Source organism: Ursus americanus, chromosome 21 (assembly GCF_024610735.1).
Source record: "Ursus americanus isolate L20-20 chromosome 21, mUrsAme1.1.p, whole genome shotgun sequence".
Taxonomy (NCBI): domain Eukaryota; kingdom Metazoa; phylum Chordata; class Mammalia; order Carnivora; family Ursidae; genus Ursus; species Ursus americanus.
Genome location: NC_142147.1, coordinates 28,620,183 through 28,633,945, shown reverse-complemented (window position 1 = coordinate 28,633,945; position 13,763 = coordinate 28,620,183). Strand labels below are relative to the sequence as shown.

At 58.1% G+C, this 13,763-nt stretch overlaps 1 protein-coding gene across 6 annotated transcripts in view; it reads left to right on the top strand.

The window, feature by feature from the left end:
* BCAR1 (BCAR1 scaffold protein, Cas family member) overlaps window positions 1-13,763 on the top strand; it is a 53,820-nt gene that overhangs the window by 36,317 nt on the left and 3,740 nt on the right. For all 6 annotated transcript variants that reach the window (XM_045796006.2, XM_045796007.2, XM_045796008.2 and 3 more), the window contains 5 exons: window positions 1,938-2,549; window positions 8,258-8,419; window positions 8,590-8,706; window positions 9,525-10,622; window positions 11,488-11,577. In XM_045796006.2, coding sequence (XP_045651962.1) covers window positions 1,938-2,549; window positions 8,258-8,419; window positions 8,590-8,706; window positions 9,525-10,622; window positions 11,488-11,577 — 2,079 coding nt within the window. The remainder of the gene's footprint in view (window positions 1-1,937; window positions 2,550-8,257; window positions 8,420-8,589; window positions 8,707-9,524; window positions 10,623-11,487; window positions 11,578-13,763) is intronic.

The following is a 13,763-nucleotide window of genomic DNA, read 5'->3' as shown; positions in this document are numbered from 1 at the left end:
TTAGCAGTGCCTGCTTCTTGGGTGGCTGGGAGAATTACCAGGACAATGACGGGGTAGAACGTGGGGCTGGGGGAGGCTACTGCTCCTCTTGGGCAGTCCACTGTCCGCGTGAGACCCCTTTCTTGTTTTGCTGTATTTTCCTCGTTGATTCCTGCTGCCTCCCTTTTCCAGAAGCACCCCTGCTACTGTCATGTGTGTAGAGTTTGTCTTTGGATGTCTGGAAAATACATAGAATTGTTTCGTGACATTTATAATGTTTACATGAAGGATTCTGGGTAGGAGACGTCCTGCCTGTTATTCTAACTGAGGAGGGTGTGGCCGGCCTTCCTCACCAGATACCTGGACACCTGCTGGGGCACGGAGCAGGGCCGCACAGCGTCCTCACGTGCTGGCTGGAACCCTGAGCAGGGCCGCACAGCGTCCTCACGTGCTGGCTGGAACCCTGAGCAGCCTTCCTAGTGCTCTTGGCCAGTCCTTCTCCCCTCCAGACTGTTCTCCCCTCACACTATTCGTGTTGGGTTGGTTTTCTGTTAGTGTCTCGTCTTTGCTCTGCTGATTTGTAGAATGCTCCAGATTGTAGATTCATCCCTGTCACTTGGTGACCCGTTACTCTGTCCTCTTTGTGGTGCCCCCTCTCCAGTGGCAGCCCTTCCACTTCGGTGCGGTTGAGTTTATCTCTGTCCTTGTGTTAGCCTTATGTTTTGTGCTTTTACAGTCTTTGTTTTTAGACTTGTATTTCATAAATTTTTCCCACTTTGAGATCACAAAGATATTCTCCCCAGTTTTTTCTTTTGTTGGAGCTAGAGTTTATCTTTCACACTTGGGTCTTTAGTTGTCCTGTGTATATAATGTGAGGTGAGCGTGCGAAGTGATTTTTCTTCCTACGGTGAGGGAGTTTCCTCACACCACCGGGGAAGCCGCGCTGGCCTTCCCCACTGCCCTGGGGGGCTGCCGTGATGTCGCCCGCGGGGCTCCTGCCGCAGGGCTGTCCGCCAGCCCTGTCCCGGGGCACTGGTCCTGGGCGCGCTCGCCAGTCCACAGCCCTAGATCATCCTCGAAGCCCGAAAAGAGCATGCCCCTTTGCACTTCATTGAACTGACCTGCTTACTCGTGGACCTCTATTTCTGCATTTGTTCTGGAAGGATTCTTTTTCCTTGGTCAAATTCCTTTAAATGAACAAACTGCTGGCATTTTTGTTAATAATGGTAACTTATTAAGTAAGCTTGGGCAGATTGGCCTTTTATATAGTGCTTCGTCATCCCGCCGCGACCTTGGTGTGCTCTCTTTTATTTGGGTTCTTCCCTGAGCCTTTTGGCAGAACGTACACATTTTTTGCTCTGAGGTCTCCTGCTGTCTTTGCTCGATTAATTCCTGGGTAACCAGTAGCTTCTTGTTGTTGCGTGGGCTTCTCTGTGTTTCTTTCTCATCAGTTGCTGGTTCTGGTTTGTTGGAGTTGTTCCGTAGACGATCACGCGGTCTGCAGATGGTGGCCACTTTGTCCCTGCAGGCCCCCCCACGCGTTCGTTTTTTCCTCTCGGTTGGCAGGGCCGCAGGGCCGTTGAGTCGGAGCAGGGAGGGTGTGCATCCTATGTTCTTCCAGAACGTGCTGGACATCCTCGTCATTATTGCTGTCCTCCCCAGTGTTGGTCTGGGTTGTAGTGTGACTTTGGCGTGGTTTCCAAGAGGATGTTGAGTGCCATCCCTGGAGTGTAGGTGGTGGCTGCGGTCGGGAGGATTTTGAGGAACTGTCTAGGCTTATTTGAAAAATGCCAGGATCAGCTGGGCCTCTCTGCCGGAAGGAGTAGGGGCAGAGGCCCCAGGATGTCCTCAGACCTTTCCTTTCTCAGGGCCAGGATGAGTTGCCTTGGGTGGCAGCTGGGCAGCCCGCCAAGCCCCTGACACCCATCCTCATGCCCACCTGTGTCCTCTCTCCCCAGAACGTGCTGGCCAAAGCCCTCTATGACAACGTGGCCGAGTCTCCGGATGAGCTCTCCTTCCGCAAGGGCGACATCATGACTGTGCTGGAGCGGGACACACAGGGCCTGGATGGCTGGTGGCTCTGCTCACTGCATGGGCGCCAAGGCATTGTGCCCGGGAACCGCCTTAAGATCCTGGTGGGCATGCACGACAAGAAGCCAGCAGGACCTGGACCCGGCCCACCCACCACCTCGGCCCAGCCCCAGCCTGGCCTGCACGCCCCGGCTGCCCAGTACACGCCCATGCTTCCTGCCACATACCAGCCCCAGCCTGATAGCGTCTACCTAGTGCCCACCCCCAGCAAGACTCAGCAAGGCCTCTACCAAGCCCCTGGGCCCAGCCCACAGTTCCAGTCTCCCCCAGCGAAGCAGACATCTACATTCTCGAAGCAGATGCCCCATCATCCTTTTTCCAGCCCAGCCCCAGACCTTTACCAGGTGCCCCCAGGGCCTGGCAGCCCCGCCCAGGACATTTACCAGGTGCCACCTGCTGCTGGAATAGGGCATGACATCTACCAGGTGCCCCCATCTATGGACGCACGCAGCTGGGAGGGGACGAAGACACCGGCAAAGGTAAGGCTGCCCTGGCATGACCGGGCAATCCATCCCATGGGAGTTTTTCCCAGGCGCTGGTTTCTGGACCCAGCCGGGCACCCTTGGGGTCTCCAGGGCTCCAGCAGCAGCCACATGTTTGTTCTGGGCCAAGCGGGAGGTGTTTGGGGTGGTGTTATCCAACTACTGAAGATGGACAGACAGCCCACAGAGCAGATATCCAGGCTGGCCTTGGACCCTGAGGTGGCCTTCAGCAGACAAACCCCAGTGGGAGGGTGTTCCCAGCAAAGGATGCAGTCTCTGTCAAAGGCCTGGAAGTCTGGAGGGGGTGGGCAGGCAGGACTTGGCAACTGACGCCTAGGCAGCAGGCTGGGGACCAACCCCATCGGGGGACCTGGCGCTCCCGAAGGACCAGACGCCTGCTGAAGGTGGAGGGATTTGAGTAGAAGTGACTTGCCCCGTCCATGTTCTAGTGAAGTCATTCTGCCCATGGAGTGCAGGGTGGGGGGGCAAGGCACCCAGGAGAGGGAGGGGTCATTGGGGGCAGCGCTAGAAGGAGGGAGCTCAGTATAGCAGTTAGGTAAGAATGGCCGAAAATCCACAGGAGTAGATGGAATAAGAGACTTCTCTTTCTCACGTGTCATGGTTTGTGTATGAGCAGTGTAGGGATGGAGTATCAGGGGCCATACCTCAGTCTGTCTTTTGAACTCCACCACCCTTAACACGGGGCTTGCATCTCCTGGGTCGGGGCGGCTGCTGCGTGAGCTCCAGCCAGCACGTCAGCGCCCCGGCTAGCAGGGAGAGGAGGAGCACAGAGGGGAGAGGCCGGCCACCTCGTGCCCAGGGGCTCCCGTGAGTCCTGTATGTGTCAGCTCCTTGGATGGCCACAGAGCACATCTTCTGGCCATTCCTGGCTCTGCAGACACCCAGCCCTTCTCTCCTGGGGCATGTGAGTGGGCCGGCGGAGTGACCTGTTTGTGACGCCTAGACCGTGGGGAGGATGCTGCCTGTGGGATTGCCAGAGGAGCGCTTCTCAGAGGTCACCATGTGTGTGGGCTGTTGCCAGGGGATGCTGGGCTGGGGGACAGGGGCCCGAGGGCGGCACCCTCAGCTCCCCACAGGCCTGCCTGTGTGTCATACCCCCAAGTTCATCTGCCTGTGGGATGGAGGCAAACTGAAAAGGGAGACCCTGTCTGGGCCAAGTCGAGAGCAGCCTCTTTTCACCTTTGGCCTGTGTTTCAATGCCCAAGTCCCTTGAAGATTCGGGCAGTGGAGTTTCCGGAAGCCTGGAAGCAGAGGGGGTGTCCCACAAACTTTTGAGGACAGAGTTGCCACACCCGGCTCTCCCTGTCTCCTGCATGGCTGTTCTTCCATTACGCTTGCCCAGGAGGACCTTGAGAAACCCAGCCCATGCCAGCAAGGAGGGCCCTCAAAGCCAGCTCAGCCCCAGCTGCCCAGCTCACCCCTCTGCAGAGGGGAGACCACAGCAGGCAGCATGCCCCAGAAGCCCTGGTGGGAGCGGCCCATGGGAGAAGCTGCTGAGCTCGCGATCAGTTCCCTGCGACCCAGGCCAGGCCTTGTGCTTGTGTTGTGCCTCCTCTAGAGCTGCCCGTGTCTAGAGAGACAGTGGCTGAGTGGGCAACCCCCCATGGCCCTGAGCCTCTGTCCCCAGGGTCTGTCCAGCGCTGAGGAGGGGTCCTTCCCTGTTCCAGCTGGGCGGTAGTCAGCAGGCGCTAATGTCGCCCCACCCCTGCCCACGGGTGCGGCTTGGCCCTGGCCAGAGGTCAGGCTGGCTGAGGCTGAGGCACCATGGACACTGGCCACCAGGGTCACAAGCTCCTGCTTCCTGCCCAACCTGCTCCTTCAGCTGCCAGGCCAGAGCCCAGCCGGTGCCAGAAGCACGCCAAGCTGGACTGGAGCCCGGATGGGCCTCTCCCAAGGTGGCTTTAGGGAGAGCAGCAGAGCCCTGCCGGGGAAGCACCTGCCCTTGGGGAGGTGGCAGGGAGCAGTGCCTGGCTGGTGAGCCTCGGGACGAGTCATGGTCCATCCCCCCCCCCCCCCGTACGCTCAGTCACACGCACACACAGAAGCGGCGCTTTGCACACAGCCAGGGGAGGCATGTCCTTTCCCCTTCCTGCTTCCCTCCCTGAATCTTAACGGACAGGCTTGTCCTGGTGCCCTTGTCCTTCCAAGCCCATGGGCCAGGAAGCCGCAGCGAGACCCACATGCTGGGCTTTGGACTTGAGCCCACATTTTGGCTGTGGGTTCTGTGTCCCTCCCAGGTGAGGGACTGGCTCTCAGGTGACATCTGAGCTCAACTGGCTGGGCCCCATGCTAGGGCTGCTCAGAGTCTGTGTCCTTGAGGACCCTGGCCTGGCGGGTGGCCCTGTGTCCTGGGGCTGAGTTGCCCTCCCCTGAGAAGCCTCTTTGCTCCTGGCCTGGGCAGCCTCGGGAGCACCTGCTTTTATGTTGTGATTATGAAAGCAGTGCTCATTTGTCATAGAAAACACAACGTGTGAAAAATCCTGGAGACGGGCACCTGGGTGGCTCAGTTGCTTAAGCATCTGCCTTTGGCTCAGGTCATGATCCTGGGGTCCTGGGATCGAGCCCCACTATGGGCTCCCTGCTCAGCAAGGAGTCTGTTTCTCCCTCTCCCCTCCCCTCTGCTTGCTATCTAGTTCTTTCTCTCAAATCAATAAATAAAGTCTTAAAAAAAAAAAATGAAAAGAAAAAGCCTGGAGAGGAAGTGATCTCCAGGAACTTGGGCACATTTTATCTGTCGCGTATTCTTCTGTCTTGCACAGATTTGTATGCAGACTTTTGCATTTTGAGACTAAGCCCCACGTATGTCAAAAGCATTTTCTTGGGTCCCTAAGGTGATTGTGATGGGTGCCCCAGATTTTGTTGTGTCGCCCCCTACTCTTGGGGCGGGCTCCAGGTGGTCTCTGATTGCACGGGTCTGGATTACAAACAGTGAGGTAGTAAACGTCTCGAGACAGGCTTCTTTGCCCACGTTTCAAGGTTGCGCTTTCGTAAACCGTGTGCTCCCCCCCAGAAGTCTGGGAAACAGAGGCTCTTAGTTTGGGGGAGAGGTCAGGTAGAACGAGGAGGGACCCTGCCGGGACTGTGGGTGGGGTGGGAGACCCTGCTATCCAGGAAGCCAGAGGCGAGTGGTGAGGCCACTGGCCAGGAGGGAAAGGGTCAGATGCCAGGAGCCTGCATGGCTGGGGAGAGGTCAGGGCTGCACCACAGCCTTAGCACCCTCTGGGCTGGGGCGGGGCTGCAGGACGCTGGTGGCAGAAGCAGGTGGGGCCCCCAGAGAGGGAGGTGTTTTTGTGAGGGAGTGCCTCTGGGTCAGGGCCGCAGCTGTGCTAAGGAGACAGCTGTGGTGCTGGGTCAGGCGCCTGGGCAGACACAGCTGAGCTCAGTCCTGTTCCTCCTGGGAGCCTAGGCCCTGGGAAGGGGACCCGTGTCCTGTATGCCCCTCACTCTGAGTGAGATGTCAGATTGCCACCTCCTTGGTCCCACAGCACTCCAGCGGTGCTCCAGAGACAGAAGCCAAGGCTTCTCGATGGCCGTGGGGCATGCCAGAGAAGGAACCAGTCTGGGTCCCATGGGGTGACGTCCATTTTGCAGAAGGGGGAGACCAGTAGCTGAACTGCCTGGAGGGTGACTGCAGGCCCAGGCAGAATGCGGCAGGGGGTGGCCTTTCCCAGTGGGGTCTCTGGGCTCACCCCTGCTGGGGCCCGGCCCTGCCTGGGTCTGTTGTGTGTCTCTGTGTGGTATTGTGTGTTCTCTGCACGGTTGACATGCGTATGTGTAGGAGCATGTGGGTCTTGGGTCAGGGGTTCTGTGTCTCCTCCCAGGCTCTGGCTATGTCACCCACCCCCCGGGGCCTTGGGGGCCTGCTAAGGGGGCTCAGGTGCAGAGCAGGGCAGCCTGTGATTAGCGGGCTCAGCAGCTCTCTGGAGAGTAGGTTTCCCTGACAAGCGTTTCCTCACTGGTGGCGGCCCTACAGTTTCTTTCTACTGGGGAGCGTTTGCTGGCCAGTGCAGCGGCTTCCTGTCACTGTCTCAGCTGCAGGAGTGGCAGGCTGCCGATGGCCTGGGCCTGGGCTCCGGCCCTAGAGCCCTTCCGCCTCTGCTCCCTGCTCAGTCTGTCTTCTGTCTTCGGGAGGCGCTGTGGGGGCTCGCAGTGAGCGGGTCCCCACCCCTCTTCGTGGGGCAGGCTCCCCACCTGCCTTCTGGAGTGCGCAGGGCCTGGAGGCGCCTCGGGTCTCGCCTCAAAGCCCTGCCAACCTGCCACGTCCCGCCAGCCCCCGCCTGCCCCGCCTGTCCTGTTGGCAGGTTCTAGCATCTAAAAATAGCTCTGGAGGAGACTCAAGTCTGGGGCTCAAGGAGGGAGATGAGTCTGGGGAGGGCCGCCAGCTCCACTCCCAGACACGCTGGGGGTGGGGGGTGCTGGGCGGGGAATACCCCATGGAGGAGGCCCCGTGTCTGCTGTGCTGCCTGGGAGGTGGGCAGAGGAGACAGCGGCAGAGGCTGGAGCACCCAGCGCCTGCAGATACACAGGACGCACCGGTGTGCAGAGCCGGCTGTCAGTGCCCCGGGGACCGGCGCAGGCCGGGATGCAGGGTCCGATGCAGGGTCCGAGGCACATCAAGCCTGAGGGCCGGCCCTGCTGCCCTGGGGATGTTTGTGGGGAGGGCCTGAGTCAACTCTGTTCCAGACATCCCCTTTGACTAGGGAACAAAAGGCCTTTCTGTCCCAGAGCGCTGATCAGCTGATCAGGGAGCCTTGTGGGGGAGGCGTGCCCCGAGCTGGGTTAGATCCTGCCAGCCCCTCCCGCTGGGCCTCGCTCGGGGCCACGGAAAGAAGAGGCTGATGTGAAGGGCTCTCAGCAGCTTGCTATCCTGCACGCCAGGCCAGGGAAGGGCACCAGAGAGGGCAATGTATTGGTCCCTTCTCTGGGCCGGTGTCCCCTGACTAAGGTCTTATCCCTTTCGGGTTAGTGGTGGTCTCGGCGGCCCTGTGGGTGTGGTATACTGGGGAGTGCGGGGTCTTGGCTCTAGTTTTTGGCCACTCGCTCACACCCACACCCAACTTTCCAGCATAGCCCAAGAACCTGGCCCTGAGTGGGAGTCTTTGGTGGCCCTGCCTTCGGGAGTCTCCCCAGGATGTGCTCAGTGGAGGAGGAGGGCAGAGGCACCACCTTCTGGAGGCCCCAGGCCCCAACTGTTGAGACCTCCTGCAGGCCACCTCTAGGTGGGCACAGCCTGGCACTGTCATCTCTGTCCCAAAGGCGGGAGGTGGCTGCTGGCTCTTGCGGTTGGGGCAGCCCCCTGTTGGGCAGCCTTTCTGAGGAGGGTACAGCTAGGAGGGACAAGGCAGGGCCATCCCACTCGAGGGCAGACCCTCTTCGTCCCATGGGACCCTCCTCTGGGACTTTCCAGGTCATCCAGCTGTAGACCACTGCCATTTCCTGGCCAGAACCAGACGGCTCCAAACAAACCCTGGGGTAGAACGTGCTCCCCAGACACGTATCCCATTGAGGAAAGGGGGAAGAACACAGAGGGATGAGAATACCCTTGCCTCTCACTGGCCTCCAAGCCCACCCTTGGGGACCAACCCCCTTGTATAGAATCTCCCTGGGGACCTCAGGGTGGGTCCTGGAAGTTGGTTTCCAGGCTGGTGGTGACAGGTTGGTGACAGTTGGCCTTCTGCCTCCAGGTGGTGGTTCCCACCCGCGTGGGCCAAGGCTATGTGTTCGAGGCCTCCCAGCCGGAGCAGGATGAGTACGACATCCCACGCCACCTGCTAGCCCCGGGGCCCCAGGACATCTACGACGTGCCCCCTGTTCGGGGGCTGCTTCCCAGCCAGTATGGCCAAGAGGTAGGTACTGGGTCTAGGAGTTGGGGGGACCTTGGCCCAACCCCGCTCAGGGAGCTGAGCTTCCTCTGCCGGGACCAGGGCTGTCCTGGGGTCAGTGCTGTGGGGTTTCTGCTCTTCCCATCCCCTCCGGTGGCCCTGGCACCTGTGTCACTGCATCTCTTCTGCCTCAGGTCTATGACACGCCACCCATGGCTGTCAAGGGTCCTAATGGCCGGGATCCATCACTGGATGTGTATGATGTGCCCCCCAGTGTGGAGAAGGGCCTGCCGTTGTCCAACCACCACGCGGTGAGCAGCTGGGGGATGCTGGGGCCTGATGGAGATACAGGGTTGGGGTGTGATGGGGTGTGTGTGGCGGGTGGGGACCCACATCTGCATCCTGGGGGCAGCAAGAGAGACCTGACCACAGGCGCCAGCTCTGCCCCGACTCACTCTGTTACAGAAGGGGAAACCGAGTGCTCCTCCGAGCCTCAGCTTTCTTGTCTATATAAGGGCCCCTCGTGGGCCTTTAGCAGGTTCTTGAGAGGATCACACAGGATATTAGCAAGGCAACCACAGACTCTATCTTTCAAATCAGGACGCGTGTAAGAGTGAAAGGGGACTAGTAATTATCAGGGGGCATCAGGCACAAACCAGGACTGTCCTGGGTGAACCAGGGTGTTTTCACCCTAAATCTAACACACAAATCAGCCAAGTTCCTGCCACCGGGTAGGGAATACACAAGGGGTGATGGGGGTGGGGACAGCAGCGGTGATGGTGGGGTGGCTGTGGTATGACAGCTGTCCTCTCACCAAGTGTTTGTAGTTACACAGTGAATGAACTCATGTAATCCTCACCACAAATCTGAGAGAGTTCTCCTGTCTTAGAGCTGAGCAAACAGGCACAGAGAGGTTGAGTCACCTGCCTTAAGTCACACAGCTAATAAGCAGTGGAGCCAGGATTTTGAACTCAGGGCTGGCTCCAGAGTTGGGCTCTTAACTGTAACCTGTGTGGATAAGAACTGGGACAAATGTGTGTGGCTGTCCTGTGTCTGTGACCAGGTCCTGCCCGGAAGCTTTGCGCGGGTGGGTGCATAGGCAGCCTTGACCGTTCCCTCTGCCCCCCAGGTATATGATGTTCCTCCGTCAGTGAGCAAGGACGTGCCTGATGGCCCGCTGCTGCGTGAGGAGACCTATGATGTGCCCCCCGCCTTTGCCAAGGCCAAGCCCTTTGACCCGACCCGCCACCCGCTGGTCCTTGCTGCGCCCCCTCCGGACTCCCTTCCAGCCGAGGATGTGTATGACGTGCCTCCCCCTGCGCCTGACCTCTATGATGTGCCCCCTGGCTTGAGACGGCCCGGCCCTGGCACCCTCTATGACGTGCCCCGCGAGCGGGTTCTTCCTCCTGAGGCGGCCGACGGCAGTGTGGCCGACGACAACGTGTACGCAGTGCCACCCCCTGCAGAGCGAGAGGCCCCGACCGAGGCCAAGCGGCTGTCGGCCTCCAGTACAGGCAGCACGCGCAGCAGCCAGTCGGCCTCGTCCCTGGAGGCCGCGGTGCCAGGCCGCGAGCCCCTGGAGCTGGAGGTGGCGGTGGAGGCCCTGGCACGGCTGCAGCAGGGCGTGAGTGCCACCGTAGCCCAGCTCCTGGACCTGGCGGGCAGCGCCGGCGGGGGTGGGGGCTGGCGTGGCGCTGTCGAGCCTCAGGAACCCCTGGTGCAGGACTTGCGGGCCGCCGTGGCAGCCGTCCAGGGCGCCGTCCACGAGCTGCTGGAGTTCGCCCGTGGCGCCATCGGCAACGCCGCGCACACTTCTGACCGCACTCTGCATGCTAAGCTTAGCCGGCAGCTGCAGAAGATGGAGGATGTGTACCAGACGCTGGTGGCCCATGGTCAGGCCCTCGACGGTGGCCGGGGAGGCCCAGGGGCCACTCCTGAAGACCTGGACCGCCTGGTGGCCTGCTCACGGGCTGTGCCCGAGGACGCCAAGCAGCTGGCCTCCTTCTTACATGGCAATGCCTCGCTGCTCTTCAGACGGACCAAGGTCCCCGTGCCGGGGCCGGAGGGGGGCGGCCCCCTGCACCCCAACCCCATCGACAAGGCCAGCAGCATCCAGTCCCGGCCCCTGCCCTCACCCCCTAAGTTCACCTCCCAGGACTCCCCAGACGGGCAGTACGAGAACAGTGAGGGGGGCTGGATGGAGGATTACGACTATGTCCACCTACAGGTAAGTGGGTGCCTTGTCCTGGCTCCCCAGCAGAACTCCCGGGGAAGCCTGCTGGCCTTCCCAGGTCTCTAATTTTGCTACCCCATGTGCTGGGGACCTTGATCCCCTCCACACTGAGCTGTCTTATGGTCAAAAGAGAATTTGGGCCCCAGTAGGCTGCAGTGAGGCCCTGTGCCCACTCTCTGACCTTCCAGGCCAGATGCACCCCCTGCCCAAACTCCTTCCTCTACCCCCCTCACTCAGGCCTTCGGGCTGATGTGGCCGTGTCATCAGGGGTCTTACAGTGCCAGCCAGGGATGGCTCCTGAGCCTCACCTGCAGGGACTGGGCTGCTCCCGTGACCAGGGCAGAAGCAGCTTTCTCCTGTGTGGGCAAAGGGATTTTGAAGTATAAGCAAAGACAAAGATTGTTCCAGGCATGGGGAAGGGAATAAAACCAGCAGATGGGGAGGTGGGGTGCCTCTGAGTGCAGAGACCCGGGTGCCAGCCGAGGGCCCCAGTAAGGAGCATTCCAGGTTGAGAGTCAGCAGGTGCCAAAGCCCAGTGGTCAGGGATGGGTGAACAGGCCCTGTATGCCAAGGGGAAGGGTTTGAATGTGATTCCGTTGTGGGAACTGGAGCAGAGAGGATGGCCTGGCCACCTGGAGTGTGCCCAGCCCTTCCCTGGGCTGGCAGTTGGTGAAAGGGGCCTCGGAAGCTGTCGCCTCCCGGAAGCTGTCCCGAAGCTGTCCCAGCTGTGGGCCTGGTGCCTGCAGTGCGAGCCTGGGCTTGGCCTGCAGTGCCACCTGGTGGCTGCCTGTGAGGCCCTGAGCTCCCCCAGGCCAACGGAGGCTCCTGGCTCAGCCCAGTCCTTGTGCCTTGCCTCCAGGGGAAGGAAGAGTTTGAGAAGACCCAGAAGGAGCTGCTGGAAAAGGGCAACATCATGCGGCAGGGGAAGGGCCAGCTGGAGCTGCAGCAGGTGAGATGCCCCGGTTCGCCGGCTCTCTGGGTGTGGGCCACTGGTGTGCTGGTGAGCCCAGCCACCCCTCCAGAGCCGGGCCTCCCACAGCCCTCCCTGCTCAACCGCAGGCCTGTGTCCATGTGTTTCTTGGATTTCTCTGTGAGTTACTATCAGAGTGATCATGGTAGACATTTTGGGGAACCCATAGAGAAAAGCGTAAGAAGGCAGGAAACAAGGCCCTGGAGGTAGTGGGGGTGCCCTGCTCCTGCCTCCGGAGTGGTCTCTCTCCATGTGTTTGAGATGGTATTTTGTGTGTAGTTACATCTGCTTTTATCTCCAGATGGTTCTATGGCATTAAACATTCCTCCTAAATTGTTTTTAAAGGCCACATGACATCTCTTATTGTTGAATGTTTACACTGTACCCAGTTTCCCGATTATAATGGTACTGCTGTGCTTATCTGCAGATGTAGAATTTTCTTCATACTTTGGATCATTTCCTGAGGGTTGGAAAGGGATTTTTTTTTTTTAAAGAAATGAGGTAGTTTTATTCTGATTATGGAAGTAATAAAAAAATTAAAATACAGACTAGCACAAAATCAGCACAGAAATATCACCTGTCAGGTTTCCGCCTCCCCCCACCCTCCCAGGGAAGGGGGAAGGAGGGCAGAGGTGAGGAGAGCTTTCTGGCTCTTCCATGACACTCACAGAGTAAGGTAGGGGTCATAGTTGTGTCCATGTCAGGGTCACTGTGAGAATGAAGTGAGTAAAGAATGTGTAATACTGAGGAGGTGTCTGGCCCCAGACCATGCTCAGTAAAGGGGTAAAGGTTAGTAACGAGAGGTGTCTCCATCCATCCGTCCCGTCTGTAACGTGGGGAATCCCCACTGATTTAAGAAATGGACATGTGCTTTATCCTCTTTATCTTCTCTGTCCCCTGTTGGTGGGGCATTTTCAGTTATTCCCAGAATTACTTCTGTAAACACTGCTGAACTGAATATAAATCTCTCCACATAACTGCTTGATCACTTAGATAAATTCCTGGAAGCTGGAAGAAGAGATAGGAACATACACGAAATCTCTGTCAAGATCTAGCATTCTTCACCGGGGACATGAGGCGCCAGCACAAGCGTGTTGGTTGCTTCGTTTCCACACGAGTGAAAAATCTGGAACACGCCCCCTCCCCTGGCTCCAGGTGTCTACTGTTAGAATACTGGTTGAATAAATGAAATATAAACATTAATACAGTAGAATATTAGGTAGGTATTAAGAATTGTCAGAGAATGGAAACGACCCCCAGAGTTCAGACTAAAGGTAAACGTGCTCTCCCCCTGGATAAGAGAGCCCAATGGTGAGTCTCCCCAGGTTGCTGCCTAGGGAGGAAAGTCTAGGCGTTTCAGGGGTTAGGAGGGGGCAGTTCCATGTTGGGTTTGCTAATTAAATGAAGGCGTAGAATCTTGGGTACAGCAGAACTTCTCTGTCCCTGAGCTTGGGCATAGCTGGGCACAGCCCCTCAGGCCCCTGGTGGGAAGCAGCTCTGGGGAAGGACACATCAGTCCACACGCGTGAGTCCCGAGGCAGGGGCTGCCCGTAGTGACTCCCCTCTCCCCCTGAGCTTACAGACTGGCTGATGAGAAGCACGTGACCCATCGTTAGGGGCTGGGGTAGCTGTAAAACAGTTGCCCCTTGAATAACACGGGTTTGAACTGCATGGATCCACTTATACCTGTTTGTTTGTTTGTTTTTCCCCAATAAATATATTGGAAAACTATTTTGGAGACGAAGACAGTTGGAAAAAACTTGCAGGTGAACCACGTAGCCTAGAACTACTGAAAAAATTATGTATTGTAAGAAAGCACTTAGTACATGTAATGGGTTTTACAAATACCATGACCTCTCTTCTTCTTTTTTATTTTTTTTTAAGGTTTTATTTTAAGTAATCTCTATACCCAGTATGGGACTCAGACTCACAGCTCCAAGATAAAGAGTCACACGCTCTACCACTGAAGCCAGCCACGCATGCCCCGCTACGTTTCTTTTGTTGGAAGTTTTTAGTATGGGGAATGGACTACCGTTATAAAACGAAAGAAGGCAGTTCCCTGGGTACCATTCAGCCACCCTCCACCCCTCTTAGCACAACTGCTAATCCTGTTATCTGGCACCTTTGCCCCACAGATCATTCTGGAGATGTTATATCATTTCATC